At 45.3% G+C, this 15,717-nt stretch overlaps 1 protein-coding gene across 1 annotated transcript in view; it reads left to right on the top strand.

The window, feature by feature from the left end:
- LOC137311236 (soluble guanylate cyclase 88E-like) overlaps positions 1-15,717 on the top strand; it is a gene marked incomplete at both ends in the record, with an annotated part of 310,114 nt that overhangs the window by 24,850 nt on the left and 269,547 nt on the right. Inside the window, one exon of the mRNA XM_067978554.1 lies at positions 11,144-11,253. Coding sequence (XP_067834655.1) covers positions 11,144-11,253 — 110 coding nt within the window. The remainder of the gene's footprint in view (positions 1-11,143; positions 11,254-15,717) is intronic.

Genomic DNA, 15,717 nt, shown 5'->3' on the forward strand with positions numbered 1-15,717 from the left:
CCAAGTCGGGATGGTGTGTGACTCGGAGGGGAACGTGCAGGTGGTGTTGTTCCCATGTGCCTGCTGCCCTTCTCCTTCTAGGTGGTAGAGGTCGTGGGTTTGGGAGGTGCTGTCGAAGAAGCCTTGGCGAGTTGCTGCAGTGCATCCTGTGGATGGTAAACACTGCAGCCACAGTGCGCCGGTGGTGAAGGGAGTGAATGTTTAGGGTGGTGGATGGGGTGCCAATCAAGCGGGCTGCTTTGTCCTGGTTGGTGTCGAGCTTCTTGAGTGTTGTTGGAGCTGCACTCTTCCAGGCAAGTGGAGAGTATTCCATCACACTCCTGACTTGTGCCTTGTAGATGGTGGAAAGGCTTTGGGGAGTCAGGAGGTGAGTCACTCGCCACAGAATACCCAGCCTCTGACCTGCTCTCGCAGCCACAGTATTTATATGGCTGGTCCAGTTAAGTTTCTGGTCAATGATGTTGATGGTGGGGGATTCGGCGATGGTAATGCTGTTGAATGTCAAGGGGAGGTGGTTAGACTCTCTCTTGTTGGAGATGGTCATTGCCTGGCACTTATCTGGCGCGAATGTTACTTGCCACTTATCATCCCAAGCCTGGATGTTGTCCAGGTCTTGCTGCATGCGGGCTCGGACTGCTTCTGAGGGGTTGCGAATGGAACTGAACACTGTGCAGTCATCAGCAAACATCCCCATTTCTGACCTTATGATGGAGGAAAGGTCATTGATGAAGCAGCTGAAGATGGTTGGGCCTAGGACACTGCCCTGAGGAACCCCTGTAGCAATGTCCGGGGCTGAGATGATTGGCCTCCAACAACCATTACCACCTTCCTTTGTGCTCGGTATGACTCCAGCCACTGGAGAGTTTTCCCCCTGATTCCCATTGATTTCAATTTTACTAGGGCTCCTTGGTGCCACACTCGGTCAAATGCTGCCTTGATGTCAAGTGCAGTCACTCTCACCTCACCTCTGGAATTCAGCTCTTTTGTCCATGTTTGGACCAAGGCTATAATGAGGTCTGGAGCCGAGTGGTCCTGGCGGAACCCAAACTGAGCATCAGTGAGCAGGTTATTGGTGAGTAAGTGCCGCTTGATAGCACTGTCGACGACACCTTCCATCACTTTGCTGATGATTGAGAGTAGACTGATGGGGTGGTAATTGGCCGGATTGGATTTGTCCTGCTTTTTGTGGACTGATTGGTGTGAGTGTGAGTTCAAACTGATTGGTGTGAGTGTGAGTTGGGATTGATTGGTGTGAGTGTGAGTTGGGACTGATTGGTTTGACTGTGAGTTGGGACTGATTGGTGTGAGTGTGAGTTCAAACTGATTGGTGTGAGTGTGAGTTCAAACTGATTGGTGTGAGTGTGAGTTGGGACTGATTGGTGTGAGTATGAGTTGGGACTGTTTGGTGTGAGTGTGAGTTCAAACTGATTGGTGTGAGTGTGAATTGGGACAGATTGATGTGAGTGTGAATTCAGACTGATTGATGTGAGTGTGAATTGAGACTGATTGATGTGAGTGTGAATTCGGACTGATTGGTGTGAGTGTGAGTTCGGACTGATTAATGTGAGTGTGAGTTGGGACTGATTGGTGTGAGTGTGAGTTGGGACTGATTGGTGTGAGTGTGAATTGAGACTGATTGATGTGAGTGTGAGTTCAAACTGATTGGTGTGAGTGTGAATTGAGACTGATTGATGTGAGTGTGAGTTCGGACTGATTGGTGTGAGTCTGAGTTGGGACTGATTGGTGTGAGTCTGAGTTGGGACTGATTAATATGAGTGTGAGTTGGGACTGATTGGTGTGAGTGTGAGTTGGAACTGATTGGTGTGAGTATGAGTTGAGACTGTTTGGTGTGAGTGTGAGTTGGGACTGATTGGTGTGAGTGTGAGTTCAAACTGATTGGTGTGAGTGTGAATTGGGACAGATTGATGTGAGTGTGAATTCAGACTGATTGGTGTGAGTGTGAATTGAGACTGATTGATGTGAGTGTGATTTCAAACTGATTTGTGTGAGTGTGAATTGAGACTGATTGATGTGAGTGTGAGTTCGGACTGATTAATGTGAGTGTGAGTTGGGACTGATTGGTGTGAGTGTGAGTTCAAACTGATTGGTTTGAGTGTGAGTTCAAACTGATTGGTGTGAGTGTGAGTTGGGACCGATTGGTGTGAGTATGAGTTGGGACTGTTTGGTGTGAGTGTGAGTTCAAAGTGATTGGTGTGAGTGTGAATTGGGACAGATTGATGTGAGTGTGAATTCAGACTTATTGGTGTGAGTGTGAATTGAGACTGATTGATGTGAGTGTGAAATCGGACTGATTGGTGTGAGTGTGAGTTCGGACTGATTAATGTGAGTGTGAGTTGGGACTGATTGGTGTGAGTATGAGTTGGGACTGTTTGGTGTGAGTGTGAGTTGGGACTGATTGGTGTGAGTGTGAGTTGGGACTGATTGATGTGAGTGTGAGTTCATACTGATTGGTGTGAGTGTGAGTTGGGACTGATTGGTGTGAGTGTGAGTTGGGACTGAATGGTGTGAGTGTGAGTTCAAACTGATTGGTGTGAGTGTGTGTTCAAACTGATTGGTGTGAGTTGGGACTGATTGGTGTGAGTATCAGTTGGGACTGTTTGGTGTGAGTGTGAGTTCAAACTGATTGGTGTGAGTGTGAATTGAGACTGATTGATGTGAGTGTGAGTTGGGACTGATTGGTGTGAGTGTGAGTTGGGACTGATTGGTGTGAGTGTGAATTGGGACAGATTGATGTGAGTGTGAGTTCAAACTGATTGGTGTGAGTGTGAATTGGGACAGATTGATGTGAGTGTGAATTCAGACTGATTGGTGTGAGTGTGAATTGAGATTGATTGATGTGAGTGTGAGTTCAAACTGATTGGTGTGAGTGTGAGTTGGGACTGATTGGTGTGAGTGTGAATTGGGACAGATTGATGTGAGTGTGAGTTCAAACTGATTGGTGTGAGTGTGAATTGGGACAGATTGATGTGAGTGTGAATTCAGACTGATTGGTGTGAGTGTGAATTGAGATTGATTGATGTGAGTGTGAGTTCAAACTGATTGGTGTGAGTGTGAATTGAGACTGATTGATGTGAGTGTGAGTTCGGACTGATTGGTGTGAGTGTGAGTTGGGACTGATTGGTGTGAGTGTGAGTTCAAACTGATTGGTGTGAGTGTGAATTGGGACAGATTGATGTGAGTGTGAATTCAGACTGATTGGTGTGAGTGTGAGTTCGGACTGATTAATGTGAGTGTGAGTTGGGACTGATTGGTGTGAGTATGAGTTGGGACTGTTTAGTGTGAGTGTGAGTTGGGACTGATTGGTGTGAGTGTGAGTTCAAACTGATTGGTGTGAGTGTGAGTTGGGACTGATTGATGTGAGTGTGAGTTCGGACTTATTGGTGTGAGTGTGAGTTCAAACTGATTGGTGTGAGTGTGAGTTGGGATTGATTGGTGTGAGTGTGAGTTGGGGTTGATTGGTGTGAGTGTGAGTTGGGGCTGATTGGTGTGAGTGTGAGTTGGGATTGATTGGTGTGAGTGTGAGTTGGGGCTGATTGGTGTGAGTGTGAGGTTTTTTTCATTCATCCATGGGATGTGGGCGTCGCTGGCGAGGCCGGCATTTATTGCCCATCCCTAATTGCCCTTGAGAAGGTGGTGGTGAGCCGCCTTCTTGAACCGCTGCAGTCCGTGTGGTGAAGGTTCTCCCACAGTGCTGTTAGGAAGGGAGTTCCAGGATTTTGACCCAGCGACAATGAAGGAACGGTGATATATTTCCAAGTCGGGACGGTGTGTGAATTGGAGGGGAACGTGCAGGTGGTGTTGTTCCCATGCGCCTGCTGCTTTTGTCCTTCTAGGTGGTAGAGGTCGTGGGTTTGGGAGGTGCTGTCGAAGAAGCCTTGGCGAGTTGCTGCAGTGCATCCTGTGGATGGTCCACACTGCAGCCACAGTGCACCGGTGGTGAAGGGAGTGAATGTTTGGGGTGGTGGATGGGGTGCTAATCAAGCGGGCTGCTTTATCTTGGATGGTGTCGAGCTTCTTGAGTGTTGTTGGAGCTGCACTCATCCAAGCAAGTGGAGAGTATTCCATCACACTCCTGACTTGTGCCTTGTCGATGGTGGAAAGGCTTTGGGGAGTCAGGAGGTGAGTCACTCGCCGCAGAATACCCAGCCTCTGACCTGCTCTCGTAGCCACAGTATTTATATGGCTGGTCCAGTTAAGTTTCTGGTCAATGGTGACCCCCAGGATGTTGATGGTGGGGGATTCGGCGATGGTAATGCTGTTGAATGTCAAGGGGAGGTGGTTAGACTCTCTCTTTTTGGAGATGGTCATTGCCTGGCACTTATCTGGCGCGAATGTTACTTGCCACTTATCAGCCCAAGCCTGGATGTTGTCCAGCTGTTGCTGCATGCGGGCTCGGACTGCTTCATTATCTGAGGGGTTGCGAATGGAACTGAACACTGTGCAGTCATCAGCAAACATCCCCATTTCTGACCTTATGATGGAGGGAAGGTCATTGATGAAGCAGCTGAAGATGGTTGGGCCTAGGACACTGCCCTGAGGAACTCCTGCAGCAATGTCCGGGGCTGAGATGATTGGCCTCCAACAACCACTACCATCTTCCTTTGTGCTCGGTATGACTCCAGCCACTGGAGAGTTTTCCCCCTGATTCCCATTGATTTCAATTTTACTAGGGCTCCTTGGTGCCACACTCAGTCAAATGCTGCCTTGATGTCAAGGGCAGTCACTCTCACCTCACCTCTGGAATTCAGCTCTTTTGTCCATGTTTGGACCAAGGCTGTAATGAGGTCTGGAGCCGAGTGGTCCTGGCGGAACCCAAACTGAGCATCGGTGAGCAGGTTATTGGTGAGTAAGTGCCGCTTGATAGCACTGTCGACGACACCTTCCATCACTTTGTTGATGATTGAGAGTAGACTGATGGGGTGGTAATTGGCCGGATTGGATTTGTCCTGCTTTTTGTGGACTGATTGGTGTGAGTGTGAGTTCAAACTGATTGGTGTGAGTGTGAGTTGGGATTGATTGGTGTGAGTGTGAGTTGGGGCTGATTGGTGTGAGTGTGAGTTGGGACTGATTGGTGTGACTGTGAGTTGGGACTGATTGGTGTGAGTGTGAGTTCAAACTGATTGGTGTGAGTGTGAGTTGGGACTGATTGGTGTGAGAATGAGTTGGGACTGTTTGGTGTGAGTGTGAGTTCAAACTGATTGGTGTGAGTGTGAATTGGGACAGATTGATGTGAGTGTGAATTCAGACTGATTGGTGTGAGTGTGAATTGAGACTGATTGATGTGAGTGTGAATTCGGACTGATTGGTGTGAGTGTGAGTTCGGACTGTTTAATGTGAGTGTGAGTTGGGACTGATTGGTGTGAGTTGGGACTGTTTGGTGTGAGTGTGAGTTGGGACTGATTGGTGTGAGTGTGAGTTGGGACTGATTGATGTGAGTGTGAGTTCGTACTGATTGGTGTGAGTGTGAGTTGGGACTGATTGATGTGAGTGTGAATTCGGACTGATTGGTGTGAGTGTGAGTTGGGACTGAATGGTGTGAGTGTGAGTTCAAACTGATTGGTGTGAGTGTGTGTTCAAACTGACTGGTGTGAGTTGGGACTGATTGGTGTGAGTATCAGTTGGGACTGTTTGGTGTGAGTGTGAGTTCAAACTGATTGGTGTGAGTGTGAATTGAGACTGATTGATGTGAGTGTGAGTTGGGACTGATTGGTGTGAGTGTGAGTTGGGACTGATTGGTGTGAGTGTGAGTTGGGACTGAATGGTGTGAGTGTGAGTTGGGACTGATTGGTGTGAGTCTGAGTTGGGACTGATTAATATGAGTGTGAGTTGGGACTGATTGGTGTGAGTGTGAGTTCAAACTGATTGGTGTGAGTGTGAGTTGGGACTGATTGGTGTGAGTGTGAGTTGGAACTGATTGGTGTGAGTATGAGTTGAGACTGTTTGGTGTGAGTGTGAGTTGGGACTGATTGGTGTGAGTGTGAGTTCAAACTGATTGGTGTGAGTGTGAATTGGGACAGATTGATGTGAGTGTGAATTCAGACTGATTGGTGTGAGTGTGAATTGAGACTGATTGATGTGAGTGTGAGTTCGGACTGATTGGTGTGAGTGTGAGTTGGGACTGATTGGTGTGAGTGTGAGTTGGGACTGATTGGTGTGAGTGTGAATTGGGACAGATTGATGTGAGTGTGAGTTGGGACTGATTAATGTGAGTGTGAGTTGGGACTGATTGGTGTGAGTGTGAGTTCAAACTGATTGGTGTGAGTGTGAGTTGGGACCGATTGGTGTGAGTATGAGTTGGGACTGTTTGGTGTGAGTGTGAGTTCAAAGTGATTGGTGTGAGTGTGAATTGGGACAGATTGATGTGAGTGTGAATTCAGACTTATTGGTGTGAGTGTGAATTGAGACTGATTGATGTGAGTGTGAATTCGGACTGATTGGTGTGAGTGTGAGTTCGGACTGATTAATGTGAGTGTGAGTTGGGACTGATTGGTGTGAGTATGAGTTGGGACTGTTTGGTGTGAGTGTGAGTTGGGACTGATTGGTGTGAGTGTGAGTTGGGACTGATTGATGTGAGTGTGAGTTCATACTGATTGGTGTGAGTGTGAGTTGGGACTGATTGGTGTGAGTGTGAGTTGGGACTGAATGGTGTGAGTGTGAGTTCAAACTGATTGGTGTGAGTGTGTGTTCAAACTGATTGGTGTGAGTTGGGACTGATTGGTGTGAGTATCAGTTGGGACTGTTTGGTGTGAGTGTGAGTTCAAACTGATTGGTGTGAGTGTGAATTGAGACTGATTGATGTGAGTGTGAGTTGGGACTGATTGGTGTGAGTGTGAGTTGGGACTGATTGGTGTGAGTGTGAATTGGGACAGATTGATGTGAGTGTGAGTTCAAACTGATTGGTGTGAGTGTGAATTGGGACAGATTGATGTGAGTGTGAATTCAGACTGATTGGTGTGAGTGTGAATTGAGATTGATTGATGTGAGTGTGAGTTCAAACTGATTGGTGTGAGTGTGAGTTGGGACTGATTGGTGTGAGTGTGAATTGGGACAGATTGATGTGAGTGTGAGTTCAAACTGATTGGTGTGAGTGTGAATTGGGACAGATTGATGTGAGTGTGAATTCAGACTGATTGGTGTGAGTGTGAATTGAGATTGATTGATGTGAGTGTGAGTTCAAACTGATTGGTGTGAGTGTGAATTGAGACTGATTGATGTGAGTGTGAGTTGGGACTGATTGGTGTGAGTGTGAGTTCAAACTGATTGGTGTGAGTGTGAGTTCAAACTGATTGGTGTGAGTGTGAGTTGGGACTGATTGGTGTGAGAATGAGTTGGGACTGTTTGGTGTGAGTGTGAGTTCAAACTGATTGGTGTGAGTGTGAATTGGGACAGATTGATGTGAGTGTGAATTCAGACTGATTGGTGTGAGTGTGAATTGAGACTGATTGATGTGAGTGTGAATTCGGACTGATTGGTGTGAGTGTGAGTTCGGACTGTTCAATGTGAGTGTGAGTTGGGACTGATTGGTGTGAGTTGGGACTGTTTGGTGTGAGTGTGAGTTGGGACTGATTGGTGTGAGTGTGAGTTGGGACTGATTGATGTGAGTGTGAGTTCGTACTGATTGGTGTGAGTGTGAGTTGGGACTGATTGATGTGAGTGTGAATTCGGACTGATTGGTGTGAGTGTGAGTTGGGACTGAATGGTGTGAGAGTGAGTTCAAACTGATTGGTGTGAGTGTGTGTTCAAACTGACTGGTGTGAGTTGGGACTGATTGGTGTGAGTATCAGTTGGGACTGTTTGGTGTGAGTGTGAGTTCAAACTGATTGGTGTGAGTGTGAATTGAGACTGATTGATGTGAGTGTGAGTTGGGACTGATAGGTGTGAGTGTGAGTTGGGACTGATTGGTGTGAGTGTGAGTTGGGACTGATTGGTGTGAGTCTGAGTTGGGACTGATTAATATGAGTGTGAGTTGGGACTGATTGGTGTGAGTGTGAGTTGGGACTGATTGGTGTGAGTCTGAGTTGGGACTGATTAATATGAGTGTGAGTTGGGACTGATTGGTGTGAGTGTGAGTTGGAACTGATTGGTGTGAGTATGAGTTGAGACTGTTTGGTGTGAGTGTGAGTTGGGACTGATTGGTGTGAGTGTGAGTTCAAACTGATTGGTGTGAGTGTGAATTGGGACAGATTGATGTGAGTGTGAATTCAGACTGATCGGTGTGAGTGTGAATTGGGACAGATTGACGTGAGTGTGAATTCAGACTGATTGGTGTGAGTGTGAGTTCGGACTGATTAATGTGAGTGTGAGTTGGGACTGATTGGTGTGAGTGTGAGCTGGAACTGATTGGTGTGAGTGTGAGTTGGGACTGATTGGTGTGAGTGTGAGCTGGAACTGATTGGTGTGAGTGTGAGTTGGGACTAATTGGTGTGAGTGTGAGTTGGGACTGATTGGTATGAGTGTGAGTTCAAACTGATTGGTGTGAGTGTGAATTGGGTCAGATTGATGTGAGTGTGAATTCAGACTGATCGGTGTGAGTGTGAATTGGGACAGATTGATGTGAGTGTGAATTCAGACTGATCGGTGTGAGTGTGAATTGGGACAGATTGATGTGAGTGTGAATTCAGACTGATTGGTGTGAGTGTGAGTTCGGACTGATTAATGTGAGTGTGAGTTGGGACTGATTGGTGTGAGTGTGAGTTGGGACTGATTGGTGTGAGTATGAGTTGGGACTGTTTGGTGTGAGTGTGAGTTGGGACTGATTGGTGTGAGTGTGAGTTCAAACTGATTGGTGTGAGTGTGAGTTGGGACTGATTGATGTGAGTGTGAGTTCGGACTGATTGGTGTGAGTGTGAGTTGGGACTGAATGGTGTGAGTGTGAGTTCAAACTGATTGGTGTGAGTGTGTGTTCAAACTGATTGGTGTGAATTGGGACTGATTGGTGTGAATATCAGTTGGGACTGTTTGGTGTGAGTGTGGGTTGGGACTGATTGGTGTGAGTGTGAGTTCAGACTGATTGTTGTGAGTGTGAATTGCGACTGATTGATGTGAGTGTGAGTTCGGACTGATTGGTGTGAGTGTGAGTTGGGACTGATTGGTGTGAGTGTGAGTTGGGCCTGTTTGTTGTGAGTGTGAGTTGGGACTGATTGGTGTGAGTGTGAGTTCAAACTGATTGGTGTGAGTGTGAATTGGGACTGATTGGTGTGAGTGTGAGTTGGGACTGATTGATGTGATTGTGAGTTTGGACTGATTGGTGTGAGTGTGAGTTTGGACTGATTGGTGTGAATTGGGACTGATTGGTGTGAATATCAGTTGGGACTGTTTGGTGTGAGTGTGGGTTGGGACTGATTGGTGTGAGTGTGAGTTCAAACTGATTGTTGTGAGTGTGAATTGCGACTGATTGATGTGAGTGTGAGTTCGGACTGATTGGTGTGAGTGTGAGTTGGGACTGATTGGTGTGAGTGTGAGTTGGGCCTGTTTGTTGTGAGTGTGAGTTGGGACTGATTGCTGTGAGTGTGAGTTCAAACTGATTGGTGTGAGTGTGAATTGGGACTGATTGGTGTGAGTGTGAGTTGGGACTGATTGATGTGAGTGTGAGTTTGGACTGATTGGTGTGAGTGTGAGTTTGGACTGATTGGTGTGAGTGTGAATTGGGACTGTTTGGTGTGAGTGTGAGTTCGGACTGTTTGGTGTGAGTGTGAGTTCGGACTGTTTGGTGTGAGTGTGAGTTCGGACTGATTGGTGTGAGTGTGAATTGGGACTGTTTGGTGTGAGTGTGAGTTCGGACTGATTGGTGTGAGTGTGAGTTTGGACTGATTGATGTGACTGTGCGTTCGGACTGATTAGTGTGAGTGTGAGTTCAAACTGATTTGTGTGAGTGTGAATTGGGACAGATTGATGTGAGTGTGAATTCAGACTGATTGGTGTGAGTGTGAGTTCGGACTGATTAATGTGAGTGTGAGTTGGGACTGATTGGTGTGTGTGTGAGTTGGGACTGATTGGTGTGAGTATGAGTTGGGACTGTTTGGTGTGAGTGTGAGTTGGGACTGATTGGTGTGAGTGTGAGTTCAAACTGATTGGTGTGAGTGTGAGTTGGGACTGATTGATGTGAGTGTGAGTTCGGACTGATTGGTGTGAGTGTGAGCTGGGACTGAATGGTGTGAGTGTGAGTTCAAACTGATTGGTGTGAGTGTGTGTTCAAACTGATTGGTGTGAATTGGGACTGATTGGTGTGAATAGCAGTTGGGACTGTTTGGTGTGAGTGTGGGTTCAAACTGATTGTTGTGAGTGTGAATTGAGACTGATTGATGTGAGTGTGAGTTGGGACTGATTGGTGTGAGAATGAGTTGGGACTGTTTGGTGTGAGTGTGAGTTCAAACTGATTGGTGTGAGTGTGAGTTCGGACTGATTGGTGTGAGTGTGAGTTTGGACTGATTGATGTGAGTGTGAGTTCGGACTGTTTGGTGTGAGTGTGAATTGGGACTGTTTGGTGAGTGTGAGTTCGGACTGATTGGTGTGAGTGTGAGTTTGGACTGATTGATGTGACTGTGCGTTCGGACTGATTGGTGTGAGTGTGAATTGGGAATGTTTGGTGTGAGTGTGTGTTCGGACTGATTGGTGTGAGTGTGAATTGGGAATGTTTGGTGTTAGTGTGAGTTCGGACTGATTGGTGTGAGTGTGAATTGGGAATGTTTGTTGTGAGTGTGAGTTCGGACTGATTGATGTGAGTGTGAGTTGGGACTAATCAGTGACCCTGTTCTTGGCTCCTTTACACGGCAGATTCCCATTTACCAAGTGCTTGTTATGTTGATTGGTGACGGCAGTGAGCACATGGAGTGGCCCAGCCTCCTCGCCCAGACCTGCAGTTTCACACCAACTGCCGTCCGCCTCACCATCGAGGTGTTGGAGGTGGTCTGACCCACTGTGGGCAAATCGTACACAATGTGTGGGAGGAGCCCCGCGATCTCGTGCCTTCAGCAGCGAGTCCGAGCCCTGGAATCTCACATCCCGATCGGGCTGTCAGGAACTCCAGGAGCTGCGGGAGGAATTACAAGGCAAGGGATGACTGAGTGGAGGGACAGGTCTGTCCAGCTCCCACCCTTCACTTCCTATTTCTTTCCCTGACTAGGTGTCCACTCTGGGATGGTGGTGGCTGGTGTGGTGGGACACAAGATGCCTCGGTTCGGGTTGTATGGAGACACTGTCCACTCAGCATCAGCCATGGAGAGTAACGGGAAGGTAAGGTGTGAGCAGGCCGAGGTGCAGAGTGCACAGTGCTGGACCATTCACTATCTTCTGTACTCGAGGGGACACAAGCCTGGTCTCTGCAACCGGGCCTCAGAATTTAACCCTTTCAGCCCCAGTATCTGGTGAATCTGCACTGCACCCCCTCCAGGGCCAATATATCCTTCCTGAGGTGCGGTGCCCAGAACTGAACGCAGTCTGCAGATGCCAACCCCCTCGAGGTAAAGGCCAACATTCCATCAGTCTTTTTGATTATTTTTTGTGCCTGTCCTCTAGCTTTCAGTGATTCCTGTACTTAGACCCCTAAATCTCTCTGTTCCTCCACAGTCTATCTTTCTTAGGTCCAAAGTGGATGACCTCACACTTCCCCACATTGAACTCCATCTGCCCCAGTTTTGCCCACTCACTCAATCTCTCAATGTCCCTTTGTAACTTTCTGCTCCCATCTACACTATTTACTGTGCCACCTAACTTAGTGTCAGCAAACTTGGATATACGGCTCTCTATTCCTTCATCGAAGACATTTATAAATATAGTGAAAAGCTGAGGCCCCATATTATATATAGTATAGAAAATTAAGGGGTGATCTAATTATTGGGGTGTTTAAGATGATTAAAGGATTTGATAGGGTAGATAGAGAGAAACTATTTCCTCTGGTGGGGGAATCCAGAACAAGGGGGAATAACCTTAAAATTAGAGCCAGGCCGTTCAGGGGTGATGTCAGGAAGCACTTCTTCACACAAAGGGGAGTGGGAATCTGGAACTCTCTCCCCCAAAAAGCTGTCGAGGCTGGGGGTCAATTAAAAATTTCAAACCCGAGATTGATAGATTTTTCCTGGGTCAGGGTGTTAAGGGATATGGAACCAAGGCGGATAAATGGGGTTAAGATACAGATCAGCCATGATCTAATAGAATGGTGGAACAGGCTTGAGGGGCTGAATGGCCGACTCCTGTTCCTATGTTCCCATGTACAGATCCCTGGGAAACACTACTAGTCATATTCTGTCAATTTGAGTACATACCCACTACCCTACTCTCTGTCTCCCACCTCCTCACCAATCCCTACCCATTTCAATAAATTGCCTCCAATCCCATGCACTTCCATTTTTGTTAACAGTCTCTCATGTGGAACCTTATCGAATACCTTCTGGAAGTTCATTTTAATAACATCCATAGACACTCCCTTATCTACCACGTTAGTGACCTCCTCAAAAAATTCAACCAGGTTCGTTAGACAAGGATTTACCATTTACAAATCCACACTGACTCTCTAATCAGTTCATATTTACTCAGTCAATCTGTCCCGAATAAAAGATTCTACTAACTTCCCCACAACTGATATTAAACTGAGAGGTCTGTAGTTACCTGGACTCTCACACCGTCCCTTCTTAAATAATGGAGTATATTACAATGGAGTGTTACACTGATACTGTGTTATACATTGCTGTATTACTCTGATACTCTGTTGTACAGTGCTGCGTTACTCTGATACTGTGTTATACATTGCTGTATTACTCTGATACTCTGTTGTACAGTGCTGTATTACTCTGATACTCTGTTGTACAGTGCTGCGTTACTCTGATACTGTGTTATACATTGCTGTATTACTCTGATACTCTGTTGTACAGTGCTGTATTACTCTGATATATACAGTGCTGTATTACAATGATATTCTGTTGTACAGTGCTGTATTACTCTGATACTGTGTTATACAGTGCTGTGTTACTCTGATACTGTGTTATACAGTGCTGTGTTACTCTGATACTGTGTTATACAGTGCTGTATTACTATGATACTCTGTTGTACAGTGCTGTATTACTCTGATACTGTGTTAGACAGTGCTGTGTTACTCTACAATTGGGTTATACATTGCTGTATTACTCTGATATTCTGTTGTACAATGCTGTATTACTCTGATATATAGAGTGCTGTATTACTCTGATACTCTGTTGTACAGTGCCGTATTACTCTGATACTGTGTTATACAGTGGTGTGTTACTCTGATACTGTGTTATACAGTGGTGTGTTACTCTGATACTGTGTTATACAGTGCTGTGTTACTCTGATACTGTGTTATACAGTTCTGTGTTACTCTGATGCTGTGTTATACAGTGCTGTGTTACTCTGCAATTGTGTTATCCAGTGCGGTGTTACTCTGATACTGTGTATACGGTGCTGTATTACACTGAAACTGTGTTATACAGTGCTGTGTTACTCTGATACTGTGTTATACAGTGCAGTGTTACTCTCACACTGTGTTATCCAGTGCTATGTTACTCTGATACTGTGTATACAGTGCAGTGTTACTCTCACACTGTGTTATCCAGTGCTATGTTACTCTGAAATTGTGTTATACAGTGCTGTGTTACTCTGCAATTGTGTTATAGAATGCTGTATTACTCTGATACTGTGTTGTACAGTGCTGTATTACCATGAAACTGTGTGATACAGTGCACTGTTATACAGTGCTGTGTTACTCTGCAATTGGGTTATACAGTGCTGTATTACTCTGATATTGTGTTCGAAACAGTGCTGTATTACTCTGATACTGTTGTACAGTGCTGTATTACTCTGATACTGTGTTATACAGTGCTGTGTTACTCACATACTGTGTTATCCAGTGCTGTGTCACTCTGAAATGGTGTTATAGTGCTGTGTTACCCTGCAATTGTGTTATAGAATGCTGTATTACTCGGATACTGTGTTATACTGTGCTGTATTACTCTGATACAGTGCTATACAGTGCTGCGTTACTCTGATACTGTATTCAAAAGTGATGTGTTCCTCTGTTACTGTATTCTACAGTGATGTGTTCCTCTGTTACTGTATTCGACAGTGATGTGTTGCTCTGTTACTGTATTCTACAGTGATATGTCCCTCTGTTATTTTATTCTAAAGTGATGTGTTCCACTGTTACTGTATTCTAAAGTGATGTGTTCCTCTGTTATTTTATTCTACAGTGATGTGTTCCTCTGTTATTTTATTCTACAGTGATGTGTTCCTCTGTTACTGTATTATACAGTGATGTGTTCCTCTGTTATTTTATTCTGCAGTGATGTGTTCCTCTGTTACTGTATTCTACAGTGATGTGTTCCTCTGTTACTGTATTCTACAGTGATGTGTTCCTCTGTTACTGTTTTCTCCAGTGATGTGTTCCCCTGTTACTGTATTCTACAGTGATGTGTTCCTCTGTTACTGTATTCTACATTGATGTGTTCCTCTGTTACTGTATTCTAAAGTGATGTGTTCCTCTGTTACTGTATTCTACAGTGATGTGTTCCTCTGTTATTTTATTCCAAAGTGATGTGTTCCTCTGATATTTTATTCTACAGTGATGTGTTCCTCTGTTACTGTATTCTACAGTGATGTGTTCCTCTGTTACTGTATTCTACAGTGATGCGTTCCTCTGTTATTTTATTCTACAGTGATGTGTTCCTCTGTTACTGTATTCTACAGTGATGTGTTCCTCTGTTACTGTATTCTGCAGTGATGTGTTCCTCTGTTACTGTATTCTGCAGTGATGTGTTCCCCTGTTACTGTATTCTACAGTGATGTGTTCCTCTGTTACTGTATTCTGCAGTGATGTGTTCCTCTGTTATTTTATTCTACAGTGATGTGTTCCTCTGTTACTGTATTCTACAGTGATGTGTTCCTCTGTTACTGTATTCTGCAGTGATGTGTTCCTCTGTTACTGTATTCTGCAGTGATGTGTTCCCCTGTTACTGTATTCTACAGTGATGTGTTCCTCTGTTACTGTATTCTACAGTGATGTGTTCCTCTGTTACTGTATTCCAAAGTGATGTGTTCCTCTGATATTTTATTCTACAGTGATGTGTTCCTCTGTTACTGTATTCTACAGTGATGTGTTCCCCTGTTACTGTATTCTACAGTGATGTGTTCCTCTGTTACTGTATTCTACAGTGATGTGTTCCCCTGTTACTGTATTCTACAGTGATGTGTTCCCCTGTCACTGTATTCGACAGTGATGTGTTCCTCTGTTACTGTATTCTACAGTGATGTGTTCCTCTGTTATTTTATTCCAAAGTGATGTGTTCCTCTGATATTTTATTCTACAGTGATGTGTTCCTCTGTTACTGTATTCTACAGTGATGTGTTCCTCTGTTACTGTATTCTACAGTGATGCGTTCCTCTGTTATTTTATTCTACAGTGATGTGTTCCTCTGTTACTGTATTCTACAATGATGTGTTCCTCTGTTACTGTATTCTGCAGTGATGTGTTCCCCTGTTACTGTATTCTACAGTGATGTGTTCCTCTGTTACTGTATTCTACAGTGATGTGTTCCTCTGTTATTTTATTCCAAAGTGATGTGTTCCTCTGATATTTTATTCTACAGTGATGTGTTCCTCTGTTACTGTATTCTACAGTGATGTGTTCCCCTGTTACTGTATTCTACAGTGATGTGTTCCTCTGTTACTGTATTCTACAGTGATGTGTTC

This window comes from Heptranchias perlo, unplaced genomic scaffold, assembly GCF_035084215.1.
Source record: "Heptranchias perlo isolate sHepPer1 unplaced genomic scaffold, sHepPer1.hap1 HAP1_SCAFFOLD_314, whole genome shotgun sequence".
In the NCBI taxonomy this organism is placed as follows: domain Eukaryota; kingdom Metazoa; phylum Chordata; class Chondrichthyes; order Hexanchiformes; family Hexanchidae; genus Heptranchias; species Heptranchias perlo.